Source organism: Mustelus asterias, chromosome 19, assembly GCF_964213995.1.
Source record: "Mustelus asterias chromosome 19, sMusAst1.hap1.1, whole genome shotgun sequence".
Taxonomy (NCBI): Eukaryota; Metazoa; Chordata; class Chondrichthyes; order Carcharhiniformes; family Triakidae; genus Mustelus; species Mustelus asterias.
The window spans coordinates 44,749,884-44,766,008 of record NC_135819.1 but is presented as its reverse complement, the minus strand read 5'-3'; the positions used below and the strand labels follow the sequence as shown (position 1 = coordinate 44,766,008).

The 16,125-nt window shown below is 42.4% G+C and overlaps 1 protein-coding gene across 1 annotated transcript in view; it reads right to left on the bottom strand.

The window, feature by feature from the left end:
• lamb4 (laminin, beta 4) overlaps window positions 1-16,125 on the bottom strand; it is a 103,230-nt gene that overhangs the window by 34,091 nt on the left and 53,014 nt on the right. The window contains exons 18-23 of the mRNA XM_078234709.1: window positions 11,553-11,673; window positions 9,725-9,902; window positions 7,809-7,952; window positions 4,230-4,461; window positions 2,500-2,657; window positions 87-311 (exon numbers count right to left, since the gene is read on the bottom strand). Of these exons, the coding sequence (XP_078090835.1) occupies window positions 87-311; window positions 2,500-2,657; window positions 4,230-4,461; window positions 7,809-7,952; window positions 9,725-9,902; window positions 11,553-11,673 (1,058 nt within the window). The remainder of the gene's footprint in view (window positions 1-86; window positions 312-2,499; window positions 2,658-4,229; window positions 4,462-7,808; window positions 7,953-9,724; window positions 9,903-11,552; window positions 11,674-16,125) is intronic.

Below are 16,125 nucleotides of genomic sequence, written 5' to 3'. Positions count from 1 at the left end.
CTCTGCAGCTGCCTCAGGATGTATTGAGCTTTGATTTGACCACTTGCATAATCTCAGTAAACTGATTAACCTCCTCCGAATCTTACGTCTGCAATCCCTGTTCACAGCAGATCCATAGTATCCTGGCTTGCAGAGTTGGCACTTTGCTCCATAGGTATTATCCAGGCATTTCAAACACTGGCCCGTCTGCTGGTCGCAAGAGTCTGGATCTCTCCTGTCTATGTTGTTATTACAGTCGCAAGGCAAACAGCGATCTCCAATCCCTGCCAGAACTCCGTAGAATCCGGGAGAACATCTCTCACAGTGAGTTCCTGAACGGAAAGACAAAACAATTTTAATACGAGTGCAGTTCTACCTTGGAACCAATCTAATTGAATATAGTGGCATGTCCCTTAGATAATCCATTAGTGATGTCAAGTGAATCATGAGTTAAATGCCTTGCTCCAGAAAATGAAAATCCAACAACCTTTGTAAAAAATAATAAGTTTGCTATCAAATCATATTTTGTATCTCCTGTCAACACCCCCCCCCCCCCCCCCCACCCCCCTCCCCCCCAACTCCTCCCTCCATGGCACTTTCCACTTTCTGATCCTGGAACCCTGGGATCACTGCAGCAACCCACGTTTGGTAGGAATTCAGGTTAAAAGTGGGGATTATAGCTGCGGTACCAATTGTCTGATCCACACTCGAGTTGACTGTGAATTTACCCCTTTCTCTTTCATTTCACAGATAGTTAAAATAAAAATATCATCGTTTTAACCCTGATTTTAAACACTTTGTTGATCTTAGTTTCTCAGCTGTATCAATGACAGCAAATCAGCTGATGACCAAAAGCTTCATCAGAGAGGTACGTTCAAAGAAGGAATGAGAGATGCAGAAGTATACAAAGGAAACTCTAAAGCTTAGGGCCTTGACTGCTGAAGCTATGGATGCTAATGACATATTGATTAAAATTGGTGACATTCAAGAGAATTGGAGGAGCACAGATACCTCAGAGGGTTGTAGGAAACATATATACTGATTTGTATTTTGGAATGCATGATAACTTAAGGGCCCATCTTTGCATAGCATTTGGAAAAGGCCATGCAGTTTACAGGGAAAGTTGGTTGTAGGTCTGGGCAAGATTAGTGGTAGAGGAGATTGAGGTGGAGGAATTTGAAAACATGGATGAGAATTTCAAAATTGAATCATTATGAGAATGACTTTAAGTTTTTGGAGGGTAGGACATCGGAGCCAGGGGTGCATTGAAATAGCCAAGTGTAGAAGAAAAAACAGAAAAATGAGGGTTTCAACAACAGATGTGTTGAGGCAGAGTCACACAATTACAGAGTTATGAGGTTGAAAATAGGCAGTCTTGTTAATAGCACAGAAATGTGGTCAGAGCTCAACTCTGGAGTCAAATATGACACCAAGGTTGTAACCAGTCTGGCTCAGCCTCCGACAGTTGCCAAGGAGAGGATGGAATTGGGGGCTAAAGATGGGATTCATTCTGTGGACTGAACGTAACAGCTTTGATGACATCATCCCAGGAACAGAGTGTGGCTTATTTTGTCAACATAGAACTATAGAATCATAGAACCCCTACAATGCAGAAGGGGGCCATTCAGCCCATCGAGTTTGCACTGACCACAATCCCACCCAGACCCTATTTCCCTAACCCCTCATATTTACCCTGCTAATCCCCCTGACACTAGGGTTAATTTAGCATGGCCAATCAACCTAGTTGTAAAAAATCTCTTATTATATCATTGTATTGATAAGCCACACAATGAACTAGACTACTTCCTCACTCACTTCTCAACACTTACACCAATGTGAATTTCTGTCAAGACGAAGGCAGAAAGAGGTATCAAAATTCAACTTCACTTTGTGTTGATATTATCTCTTTTTAAACCAAAGAACAGAGACTTGCTGGGCATAAATAATAGAGTATCCAGATTTCCTTAAATGCAGAAAGACCTTGGCAGGAAATCCGATCGTAAAGCCAGTTGACAACTGACTAAACTCAATGCAAATGGGCCTGATGGTAGAATCAATGATGAAGCACTGTAAAGTGCAGAAGCTACTAAATGGTACATTTGGTAAGACATTTTGTACAAAAGTTACAAAGCGTTGTGACTCAACCATTTGGACCAGAAGGTCCATTTTAATTTGCAAATGTCACCTGGCATTGGTAGGACAGCTACATTTGGCCTCAGTGCCTGAGGCTCAGATCAGCTAAGATCCCTGCTCTTGATCATTAATCAATGATCTCTGTTGGTAAATACACATGCGGACATACAGCTCAACTGTGGCCACCATAACTTGCTGGTAATTAAGTAAAAATGTCACTTGCTTAAGATGTGCTAAGCACCTCTGGAACTCAGAATGGCTCAGGGTATGTGGGAAAAGAAAAATGCATCTTATAAGTCCCTAGAAGCTGACTTTTAAGACAATTAAACTGTCATGTTGCATTGTCAACTTATGTTTGCTAGAACACACTATCAATAATCTTTGCACCTGTATGGCCTTCAAGGCAGTTACAGACGAATTGTACAGTTCTAGGATCTTCATAACAGGAATGAGCAAAATAACGACCACTGTTTGGAATGTCTGGACACTGACATGGTCGACAAGGTTCATTTAAAGCTGGATTTCCATAGTAACCTTCACTACAGCTGCAAAGACAGAAATATTGTTTTAAATCACAAGTGATTGATTAGGAACATTTGAAGACATCCACAATAGTTATTAGTTGATTATTAATACGCTACGGAACAGGGATAAAATAAAACCAATGCAGATTTATCAGGATTGGTGGGCAATGTTCTCAGGAAACTTCAACAGTCTTAAAAACAGAAGCACGGGGTGGAATTTTTAAAAATTCATTTGTGGGTCATGGGCGTTGCTGGCTGGCCAGCATTTATTGCCGATCCCTAGTTGCCCTTGGCTAGGCCATTTCAGAGGGCAGTTTGAGAGTCAACCACATTGTTGTGGTTCTGGAGTCACATGTAGGCTAGACCAGGTAGGGACGGCAGATTTCCTTCATGAAAGGACATTAGCGAACCAGATGGGGTTTTTCCGACAATTGACAATGGTTTAATGGTCATCAATACATTCTTAGTTCCAGGTATTTTTTATTGAATTCAAATTCCACCATTTGCCGTGGGGGGATTCAAACCCAGGTCCCCAGAACCTTAGCTGAGTTTCTGGATTAATAGTTTAGTGATACTACTAGGCCATCACCTACCCTTGTAGCCCCGTCGTGGTGGGGGTAGGCTTGAAAAATGAGGTGAGCTTTCAAAAGTCCACTGGCTTTGGTGGGACTGGAAAATCCCCCTGGTGGGAGGGTAGTAAAATTAAAATTACCAGCACTTTAATCCACATAGTGTGAGGAGAAACAAGCATTTACATCCTGCTGGCCGACAGGAAGCAAAGATCCAGCATTTTAAGTATTAACTGTTGATAATAGAAATATTTTGTTACTAGTATTAAAATGAGTACAGTTAGGAATAGACTATCCTTTAGATGGAGATCTATCAGATAATTTAAAGAAACCATTAGCATACTGAGATTGGCAATGTCTTGTGTCTTCTATGATATTGATAGCAGGCACTATTTGCTGGCTGCTACTATTCCTGTTGCATTCTTAAAAATTCATTTATGGGATGTGGGCGTCGCTGGCTGGGCCTGCATTTATTGCCCATCCCTAACTATCCTCCATTTCAGAGGGCATTTGAGAGTCATATGCAATGACATTTAGAGTTGTGATTTCCATCATTTCAAAAAACAATCCACTAACAAATGGGTACAGCTGACATTAATGTTTGGATTCCTAATGTATTTATTTTATTATTCGTTCTTGGGATATGGGCGTCAGTGGCTGGGTCAGCATTTATTCCCCATCTTTGAGGGCATTTAAGTGTTAACCACATTGCTGTGGCTCTGGAGTCACATGTAGGCCAGACCAGGTGAGGACAGCAGATTTCTTTCCCTAAAGGTCATTAGTGAACCAGATGGGTTTTTACCATAATTGACAAGGTTTCATGGTCATCATTAGCCTTCTAATTCCAGATTTTTATTGAATTCAAATTTCACCATCTGCCCTGGTGGGATTCGAACCCAGGTCCTTACCCTGGGTTTACTGGATTACTAGTCCAGCAACAATAGAACTACGCCACCGTATTTAGTAGATCTCCATTATTATTAAACCAGCAACAGTATTAAGGCTAAGATGTTGCACTTCATACCGTTCACAGTTACTTCCAGTGGTAAATGCGCGACAGTTCTGACAGGCTCCCGTTTGAGGGTCACAGTGATTAGAATAGCCATTACACCGACATGGCCGACAGCTCGGGAATCCATAATGTCCGGGTTTGCAGCGGTCACAGGCACGGTCAACAACATTTCTGTGGCAACGACATTCTCCAGTTAGCTGATCGCAGACTGAATCAACGGATCCTTGACGGTCACAGTAACAGGCTGGAAGAGGGAAGTGTAATGAACGTGAAGTGGAAGCAAATTCCAATCAATGGAAATAAGAGCAGCACACAGGTGCAAGAGATCTCAACTCAGATCAAAGCATTCTTCAGCATTGTCTTCCACCCAAATTAAAACATCAAGTTTTAAAAGCTGACAGCACTTGTCATTTTCTTTTCAAGTCACGGGGCACTAAAGTCACTTTAATTTGGCTAAATCGCAAGGCTACTTCTTTGACACTGGTTAATGAACTGGGTGAACTTTCTATTCAAGGACAACACAAATCATTAATACTTAGTTGTTACCGCTGTAAGAAATGGTAAGGTAGGGTAAGTTTTATTTTCTCAGTCATTCTTCAGGTGAACGAAAATCCTGTTTTTTTTACATCAAAGACTTGGCGAGTTTTAAATGATCTCTAACTGCCAGCATTGATTTTATGTTTCAAATTCATTTTTTTATAAAAGAGTCCTGTGATAAAGACAGATGTAAGAGTAATGGACAGAGGAAAAGGTCCCCAAGAACTCATTTGTAATGTTTGCCATATTTTCAAATGAGAGGCCATGATATATAAACACACAATGTAAGCTGCAATGTAAGAATTTAAAAGAATGCATTTTGGACTTGCTTTTCATTATGGCCTCTTTTTGCACTGAACTGTCCCCATAGACTGATGAGAGAGATGTTGGGTGGGATTCTCCAGCCCCGCTCAACCCAAAACTGAAAAATCCTGCCCGAGGTCAATGGACCTTTGCATGGTTTGTCCCCCCATCTGCTATGATTCCCGTGGTGTGCGGGAGGGAGAATTCCCCCCTTTGCCTTTGGCCATTCGATGGGATAGCATTAGTGGAGTCCAAAGATGTGCAATATCATATAACCTCTGGGTAACCTTCTTAAACACTAACAGTCGTAGCAATGCCAGTCTAGTAGCAGTAGGAGGACACAATATAGACTTGTGGTGATGTGAACCGGACAATGGATCAGTACAAAATATATTTCAAAGATCATTCCCATTTTTTTTCCTTTATTCATTTGTGGGACATGGGCGTCGTTGGCTGGCCAGCATTTATTGCCCATCCCTAGTTGCTGAAGGGCAGTTGAGAGTCAACTGCATTGCTGTGGCTCTGGAGCCACATGTAGGCCATACCAGATAAGGATGGCAGATTTCCTTTCCTAAAGGACATTAGTGAACCAGATGGGATTCTTAATTTCAGATTTTTTTATTGAATTCAAATTCCACCAGCTGCCATGGTGGGATTTGAACCCGGGTCTCCAGAACATTAGCTGAGTTTCTGGATTAATAATCTAGTGACAATACCACTAAGTAATCGCCTCCTCTCCCCTCTCACACTTGAAATCTTTTTAAAATGATCTTTAAGAAATGAAGCAGATTCTTTTGTGTTTTGTTTGGGAAAGTATCGAAAGACATGTTCATTTTCGTCATAATGCGATAATGCGTTTCAGCACATTTTATGCTCATGAAAAGTCTGACAACAACTGGAAACAGTTTTCCAAGCACCTTCTTGGCAGAGGCAGGCTCCTGGAGTTTGCCTTAAAAGAAAAGGGAAGAGGGAGCTCACGTGATGTTTGAAATGCAGGCTTGTTAACACTTGAGCACAAGTTGTTCCAGATCAAAATACATACCGAGTGCTCCAGGGGTAAAGAATGAAACTATCTGTCAGAATATCAAGGCAATAGCAGCCCACCGACAACAAACACATCCATCTGCCATCAAACCTAACCTCACATGGGGCCAATCGAATGCATCTTATTAATCGTACAATGAGCCATTCATATTCAAATTGAGACACTCAAGTTATTGCAATTGTAGTTGTTGAACCATACTTGCAAAAATGTTAGTTATAAATAACAAATCAGAATTGACAGTGGATCAAAGACAAAAAGGACACAATAATAACACATTCTGAGATAACAGTCTATTGTTGACTATATTTAAGCCTGGGTTAGACAGAGTTTTGCTCTCAGGAAATCAAGCAACATGGGGAGTGAATGCATAAGTGGAGTTCAAGTACAAAGTCAGCCATGCTCGTATTGAGTGGCAAAGCAGGTTCAATGAGCAGTATGATCTACTCCTCTTATCTTTTGTGTTCTTGTGTAAACAGATTGATATCAGGGTAACTTTCCCAAACCAAACAAAAGTACAGGTTCAGCATCAGATTTAGCCGAAAGTTGTGATGTACCATCGTGACAACTTTGTGAGTATAGAGAGTAACATTCTATAGAGTATAGACAGAAAGTGAAATGCACCAAACCATAGAATCCCTACTTTGCATCGAATGTGCACTGACCCGCCAAAAGAGCAATCTACCTAGGCCCACTTCCTCATCCTATCCCCATACCCATGGCTAAACCACCAAACCCATGCATCTTTGGACACTAAGGGGCAATTAAGCATGGCCGATCCACCTAACCTGCACATCTTTGGACTGTGAGAGGAAATCAGAGCACCTGGAGGAAATCCATGCAGACACGGGGAGAATGTGCAAACTCCACACAGACAGTCAACCAAAGCCGGAATCGAACCTGGGTCTCTGGTGCTGTGAAGTAGCAGTGCTAACCACTGAGCCACTGTGGACATATGTAATATTAATTGGGCTGTGTAAATTTGGAAGTATTAAATATCGTCGGGTGTAAAGCATCTTTCATTTGACAGGGAGCAACGTGTAATAACTCTTCGGAGGCAGAAGTCCCTTCACCAAAATCCCTTTATTTACAATTCCGACAGCAATGCACAGAGTGCTATCAGTCAGCAGTCTACCTTCGGGGGTGCCAGAGGAACTGACACTCCCGGTTAAATACAAGGAAAAGACTCCCTGAATGGTCCATCAGTTGACTCCTTAATCAGAGAGTTCATATTCTAATAGGCCAACCTCAATGGCCTGATTGAAGTCATTACACAACACCAGGCGCATTCTGCTGAAACTACACAGACAGATTGCTGCTAGATAGCTATTACCTTAAGGAAACATTATCAGTAAATTTAGCGAATATTAAAAGGAATGGAAAATGCAGAGCCTTATCATAATACAAGGAGAACAATGAAAACATCATTATGTTCAGAGATGATTTTTATCAAACAGGAAATGGTTGCAGGCTGACAGCAGTTTGGATAGTTAGAAAGTTGGATTCTTAATAATGTTGGCGGTTTGTGAAACTAAAACAGGAAAAGGTTTTGAAAAATTAATATCCTGCATTCATACACTTACTGGATGACAGTACGCTTCAATAGTTTATAATGAACATTTGTGTATACCAAATAACCTTTCAAAATATCGACAAATCTTGCCTTTTATTAACCCTTCCCATTCATGCTGCGCTAGGGACAGACTTACGTGAACAGCCGTTGGCACCAAGTCTATAAAATCCAGGTGTGCAGGAGTCACAGCATCGCCCAGTCACGCCAGGCTTACACTGGCACTGACCACCAAACTTGCTGCAGGTGTGACTGACTGACCCCTGAGGATTACAGCAGCAGGCTGTGGAAGATATGTAAGGAAATCAATTCAGTTAGCAGGCAATTATTACGACAGTTCTAACTAAGGAGCACAAAAGTCAGCAGCATTACATTTGAAATCAGGAAATTCAGACCAAGCTGCAGCGCTTCACGATGTTATAGCCTTAAATAGTCCCTCAATGTCATTTTCTCATTTTATCCTGAAGCATCGGGAGAAATTTTAACCTAATCCGGGATTGGGGTGGGGTTGGAATCATAGAATCCACTGTGCAGAAGGAAGCCATTCAGCCCATTGAGTCTGCACTGATCACAATCTCACCCAGGTCCTATTCCCGTAACCCCTCATATTTATCCTGCTAATCCCCCTGACACTAGGGTTAATTTAGCATGGCCAATCAACCTAACTTGCATATCTTTGGAGTTGGGGGGGGGGTGGGGGTGCGCAATGGCTGCAATGATGGATTCATACCCTTCCCAATACAAGAGCAAGGAGGAAAACCAGTGTTCCACATAATTCCGTGGGTTTCCCAACTGGTGAGTTCAGATAATCTTCCCCCCCCCCCCGCCCCCAACCTCCCCTCCCCCTCACTATAGAGTCTGGCTATGGAATGGAATGTGGGCTGCCAGTTGCCCTTTGGTACCTCATCTTCATGCCCATTCCTGATGGGTGCACTTGAGTGGCTGGTCTGCAATGTGGCCGAGACCTTCCTTTGCCAAGCATCCTCATGTGCACACGTTTTGGCTGGATTCACCCATTAGGAGTGAGATCCCTTGTTAGTTTATCCCCAGCCTAGCACCTGATTGATGTCCTGGTAAAGGCAGCGTGGATTTAAGACTGAGCTCCGTACCTACTGCTCTGCAACTTAATGCCATTGGCCTGCACATTTATCCATTTGTTGTGGGCTATGCATTCTAAACTTTGATTCACCCACACTTTGGATATGCAATGGAATGCTGCCATTTTTCATCAGTGTTAGTCAGGAGTGTAAATTGTCCAATGGGAGCTCTCCAGATTGTCAGTAAAAGCCGTCTTCAAGCAAAATGTTTGCGAGAAATGGGCATGATTTTGAATTCCTCACAAACACGAACTGAGATTCTGTGGCTGTGTTATTATACACAAACTTCCTGAGGCTTCGATTTTGTGTGTCTCTAGGCAAGAGCCAGGCTGCTAATGTCAACCAACAAAATATCAGAGAGACTTCTTTGGAATTCCTGTTGATTATTATCAACACCAGCGTTCGATGTTAATTTGGTAAGTTCTGTTCCTGAATAGGTTAGTACTGACTTGGTATGACCGTCTTTCAGAGTTATAATGAATCCATCAAAATAAAAGCAAAATGCTGCAGATGCTGGAAATCTGAAATAAAACCAGAAAGTGCTGGAAAGCTCAGCAGGTCTGGCAGCATCTGTGGAGGGATAAACAGAGTTAACGTTTGAAGTCGGCATGATTCTATAGCTCTGAAGAGGAGTCATACGGACTTGAAACATTGGGTGAGATTTTCCTCCCCCAGAGCCGGAAAATCCCGTCAGAGGTCAACGGATCTTTGCATGCTTCGTGTCCTGCCCTCTACAATTCCTGCGGCGGGCGAAACGGGAAAATTCCACCCGTTAACTCTGTTTCTCTCTCCCAGATGCTGCCAGACCTGCTGAGCTTTTTCAGCATTTTCTGATGATAATGAATTAACTCGGTCATATCACATGGTGCATGAAATGCATTAAAAATCGATGGTTTTGTTTCAGTGTCTAGAACTTGTGTACAGTACCAATTTCTTTCCCTGGGCCTCTTGTACTCACGGACAGCTCCATTGTGGATCCGAGCAGACATGCTGGCTATCAGTCTCTCACATACTTCTGGTAAAGTCTGAGATCCCACTTGATAGGCAACATCGATGCATTGGTATCGTCTGTACTCATCCAAATCTGCTTTACTGTTGAAATCTTCCAGAGAGTCAATTCTTGGAATCAGACCCAGCTAACGACAAAATAAATAAAAACCTCTTCATTAACCAAAAGCGTTCAGTGACTTGTGGAGCGGGTCTGTGGGGCAGAACCATGTTCCCAAGTAATATGGAGAGCCCAATACAATGTTACGGAGATTCTGTCTATCTATCCTGTTAACAATAAAGATCCCATGGCACTGATCTAACTAATCCCTACCTGGTATGCTTCAGTAGCTGAGGTCACACCCAGCACTAAGGAAGATAAGTTTACCTATTGAAGATCAATCATCCCAGTCCCTGGACATCGCTATAATGGTTCCAGGGCAGTGTCTTTGGCCCAACTGTACTCAGCTGCTTCATCAATGCCCTTCCCTCAATCATAAGATCAGGCGGGGCAATTTACTCTTGATTTGTCAATTTGCATTATTTGGGGAATGAAGTATTCCATATCCACATGTTAAGATTGGGTAACATTCAGGATTGAGGTGCTTAGTGTTAAAATTACTGATGTCATGTAAGTGTTTAAATACTAAATATAGTTAGTATTTCCAATAAGAAGGACTAACTGCTTCCTCATAACATGATACATTGAATCCCTACAGTGCAGAACTGACTCTGGAAGAGTATTCCACCCAGGCTCGCCCCTCTGCCCTATCGCTGTATCCTCATGTATCTACCATGGCGAATCCATCCTACCCACACATTTGAAACTGAGGGCGGAATTTTCCCATCCCGCCCGCCCTGGGAATCGCAGCAGGTGGGACATGGACCGTGCAAAGGTCCGTTGACCTCGGATGGGATTTTCTGGCTTTGGGGCGAGCGTGGTTGGAAAATCCCGCCTTAAGGGGCAATTTATATGGCCAATCCACCTAACCTGTACATCTTTGGACTGTGAGAGGAAACTGGAACACCTATATCCCAAGAATGACAAATGGCAATGCTAAGCTACAATATATTAATAAAAGTTCAATTGGGACAATCCCAGCATTGATATTTCTAATACCACACTGTGTCAATGCACTGTACGTGTAAAGTAAAAGTGGTGGGCGTTCCATTGCTTTGTGATTCTCGTGGCAAACGGACTCAATCATGTAATTCTTAAAATTTTAAAAATCGCTGAAGAATGGAATGCTACCAGTTACTATCCAAAAGTGATGTGTTTGGACAGTGTTCCTATCTGTTATTTTTATGTTGGTCTTACAATGATTAATTATTAATTATTAGTGCTTCAGTTGAAACAGGCAATGACATAAAAGAGATGTTTCTGCTATCATTGAGAATAGCAATTTCTAGGTTAGATTGACAAACAAGAGGTTTGCTCTTACCATTAGTTAATATCACATGTCACAAATCCCCGTTTCTACCCACAGTTTGACTTCTAAAATTCCCCTTATTTTTATACATGACAATCTTGAATCTGGGAGATTAAGCAACCTAATAATTTAACCTTAAGCACTAGCTGAGTTAAATTATTTCATGGAGCTCCAGTATACAGTTTAAGGAACCCGATTACGAAGTTAATTTGTGAATATAGCAAATCATTTGCAATGTATTATACAGTTACCCCTTCCATGACCTGTGCCCCTTGGTAACATTTTCAGCATCTTCAGAATTTGAAAATAGCCGGTACTATGATGTTGCCACTTTATGAATGCAATAACAAGGTCTAATTCAGTGCTTACAGAATCAATCAGGATGTGACTGCTGGGCTGACTGTTTGCAGTAGGGGTTGGAGTGAAGTAAGTTTCCACGATATACCGTACTTGAGGTTCCAGGCAGATAGGGGTGTTAAGAAGTGCAATCCTGTTTATGGAGGAATACAAAACTATAATGCCTGAAACAAAATTGTTTATCATTTACTATGATTCGCCATGCAGTGTAAAAAATTTCATTCTTTACGTGGTTTGTTATTTTAGTTGCACGATAATTTTTTCTAATCATAGAATCACTACAGTGCAGACGGGGGCCATTCAGCCCATTGTGTCTGAACTGACTCTCCAACAGAGCATCTTACCCAGGCCCACCCCAGTCCTATCCCTGCAACTTCACATATTTACGCTGCTAATCTCCCTAACCTACACATCTTGGGACACTAAGGGGCAATTTAGCATGACCAATCCACCTAACCTGCACATCTTTGGACCCGGAGGAAACCCACACAGACATGGGGAGAATGTGCAAACTCTACACAGACAGTCACCCGAGGCTGGAATTGAACCCAGATCCTTGGCGCTGTGAGGCCGCAGTGCCAACCACTATGCCACCGTGCTGCCAATGTACATGCTTTTCTAATGTATCTTTCAAATCACAGTACTGGCTCACAAGCTGGTATTGCACCTCATTCTAATGTCCGCTGGGCACCATAATTCAATGAAAACCATAATAAGTAATTGACAAAGTTTATTCTCTTGGTAGTTCAGAGTTGGAATATTGCTGAAAAAAGAGACACACTGTCAAAGTCTTTCACCTTGCTTTCATTAGGATAGACTCAAGAATGCCAAATTTCAAAGGGAACAGCAAATTATTCTGCCGGAGAAAATTGGTGCTGATTGGTTGGCAGGTCCACTTGATTGGTCAAGATGCCACCCTGATGAATGTACCAGGGAACTACTGTCCCCATGCTTTTGTTTATTTAAAAAGGTGCAATATTTGAGCTTATTCCTTTTGCCTACACAGGGCAGGTCCCTGTGTATGAACACACATAGCTTCTAGCAAGCATAAGTGACCCACATTGTGAACTTGACTGATAATATTAAAATGGCTGACAATGTTATTCTTGATGTGGAGATGCCGGTGTTGGACTGGGGTAAACACAGTAAGAAGTCTCACAACACCAGGTTAAAGTCCAACAGGTTTATTTGGTAGCAAAAGCCACTAGCTTTTGGAGCGCTGCTCCTTCGTCAGGTAAGTGGGAGTTCTGTTCACAAACAGGGCATATAAAGACACAAACTCAATTTACAAAATAATGGTTGGAATGCGAGTCTTTACAGGTAATCAAGTCTTAAAGCTACAGACAATGTAAGTGGAGAGAGCATTAAGCACAGGTTAAAGAGATGTGTATTGTCTCCAGACAGGACAGTTAGTGAGATTTTGCAAGCCCAGGCAAGTTGTGGGGGTTACAGATAGCGTGACATGAACCCAAGATCCCGGTTGAGGCCATCCTCATGTGTGCGGAACTTGGCTATCAGTCTCTGCTCAGCGACTCTGTGTTGTGGTGTGTCGTGAAGGCCGCCTTGAAGGCGTGAAGGTGTGAAAAAATTGCCTCTCTGGACCCTTTTGTATCTCTCCCCTCTCACCTTAAACCTATGCCCTCTAGTTTTAGACTCCTCTACCTTTGGGAAAAGATATTGACTATCTAGCTGATCTATGCCCCTCATTATTTTATAGACCTCTATAAGATCACCCCTAAACCTCCTACGGTCCAGAGAAAAAGGTTCCAGTGTATCCAGCCTTACCTTATAACTCAAATCATCAAGCCCCAGTAGCCTAGTAAATCCTAGTAAATCTTTACTGCACTCTTTCTAGTTTAATAATATCCTTTCTATAATAGGGTGACCAGAACTGAGCATAGTATTTCCAAGTGTGGCCTTACCAATGTCTTGTACAGCTTCAACAAGACATCTCAACCCCTGTATTCAGTGTTCTGACCAATGAAACCAAGCATGCTGAATGCCTTCTTCACCACTCTGTCCACCTGTGACTCCACCTTCAAGGAGCTATGAACCTGTAGCCCTAGCTCTCTTTGTCCTATAACTCTCCCCAGTGCCCTACCATTAACTGTGTAAGTCCTGCCCTCGTTCAATCTACCAAAATGCATCACCTCACATTTGTCTAAATTAAACTCCACCTGCCATTCATCAGCCCACTGGGCAATTGATCAAGATCCCGTTGCAATCCTAGATACCCTTCTTCACTGCTCACTATGCCAGCAATCTTGGTGTCGTCTGCAAACTTACTAACCATGCCTCCTATATTCTCATCCAAATCATTAATATAAATGACAAATAACAGTGGACCCAACACCGATCCCTTGAGTCTTACTCAAGACTGACAAAGAGCAATGGCACTTGCTTCATGTTTACTAGGAGATATAACAAAAGAGGGGAAGCTGGGGACAACTGTCACAAGGATTTATGCCCCAAAGTAACTCCATTGGTTGTAGGATGCCAAGGTACAGTGTTATAGCTTTCCTGTAGATGAAGGTGTATTTCATCACCACTGATTCAGAAGGTAGTAGTTATTTCTGTAAAGTTCAAAGTTCCAATTGATGTTTTGGCATGAGAGTACTCGAAAAATAAAAGTAACATGAAACTTTGTGCTGTTAATCTGTTGGGACTGTGTGATGTATTTGAAGAATAATCCATAATTGACACATTTCCTTGAAATGACAAACCATTTTGCACTGACTTACTTAGATATCGTGCCATCATCCTTGACCACCACTGCTAACTAGTCATCTAGTCATCATCTACATCTAGTCATAGGCATGCAAGAGCCCTCTCCAAATACAGATGAACAAGACCGGAGCTATCCTGTTCGGTTGTGTCTGAAATATAAGTGTAAGACTGATGCTCGGAATTAATTAAGTGGAAGATAGTGGGTACTACACATGGAGGTTGATTTTAATCTTACCAGCTTGGTAGTGGGTAGGTAGTTAAAATCACCCAGGTTAGCTACCCAATGGAGAGATTCCGCATTCAAAATCTTAATCTGCTGATGTTGAGCAGGTGGTGACAATGTCTGCCCAAGCTTATCAGCTTTTTTCTTTACGTGGACGGGTTAGGTCTCTATGACTGTATTCACAATCAATGGGAGGCAATGATGAAAGGGCAGGAAAGTGGAGTTGAGGCCAAGATGAGATCAGCCATGATCATATTAAATGGCAGAGCAGGCTTGAAGGCCTAAATTCTCTATTCCTGCTCCCAGTTCTTATGATTCTTATGATGGCCCAGTTGTTGCAACCACTGTAGCTTTCCTGTCAGGTGAAGACAGTGGGAATAGGTAATTTTTTAATCCTTTCCATGGGCTGCCAGGAGGAGGAATTGTGCTCTTCTGGGCCCCAGGAGGAAATCTTAGGCTCCCCTCCTTCCCGAATACAGAACCCCTGCAAAGCAGCCCTCCAAGCCATTCCCACCACGTACCTGGTGTTACCAGGCAGCTGCCAACCATGCAATCTCCCACTACCTCCAACTTGTTAACCATTGTATTTCAGACAGAACCAAATGGCCCCAGTCTTGCTGATCTTAATTTGGTGAATGTGCTTGCCTGTCTACAACGAGACGTTGGACTAGCAGTAAGGCAGCAGTGCTGGCCAAGAATGATGATGGAAATTCTAAATGCATCAGTACAAAACGGTTTGTCATTTCAATGGATTGCACCAATTATGATTTAGATAATAAGGGCGGCACGGTGGCACAGTGGTTAGCTCTGCTGCCTCACGGCACCAGGGACCCAGGTTCGATTCCTGGCTTGGGTCACTGCCTGTGCAAAGTCTGCACGTTCTCCCCATGTCTGCGTGGGTTTCCTCTGGGTGCTCTGGTTTCCTCCCACAATTCGAAAGACGTGCTGGTTAGGTGCATTGGCCATGCTAAATTCTCCCTCAGTGTACCCGAGCAGGCACCAGAGTGTAGCAACTGGGGAATTTTCACAGTAACATCATTGCAGTGTTAATGTCAGCCTACTTGTGACACTAATTAATAAACTTAGAAACTAACTGGCCAAGTGTAAATTAAAAATTTTTTGAAGTAATAATTTAGCATTTATAATGTAGAGATGCCAGCATTGGACTGGGCTAGGCACAGTAAAGAAGTCTCACAACACCAGGTTAAAGTCCAACAGGTGTATTTGGTAGCACGAGCTTTCGGAGCGCTGACCTGATGATCACTCACCTGATGAAGGAGCAGTGCTCCGAAAGCTCGTGCCAACAAATAAACCTGTTGGACTTTAACCTGGTGTTGTGAGACTTCTTACTGTTAACATTTATAGTATTAGATCAATGGTCTGGATTTAAAATTCCAATGGCCTTCTGGTGGGGACCAGGACTGAAGGGGCTAATGTGTACTTTTATTATCAGGTGTAAAATGAGCAATACTGAACCAATTGCCTGTGTTACACCCCACTGGGTTTCATCATAGAAAATTACTGCACATCAGGAGGCCATTCAGCCCATCATATCAATGCTGGCTGAAAAGAACTAGTAAGAAGTCTCACAACACCAGGTTAAAGTCCAACAGGTTTATTTGGTAGCAAATACCA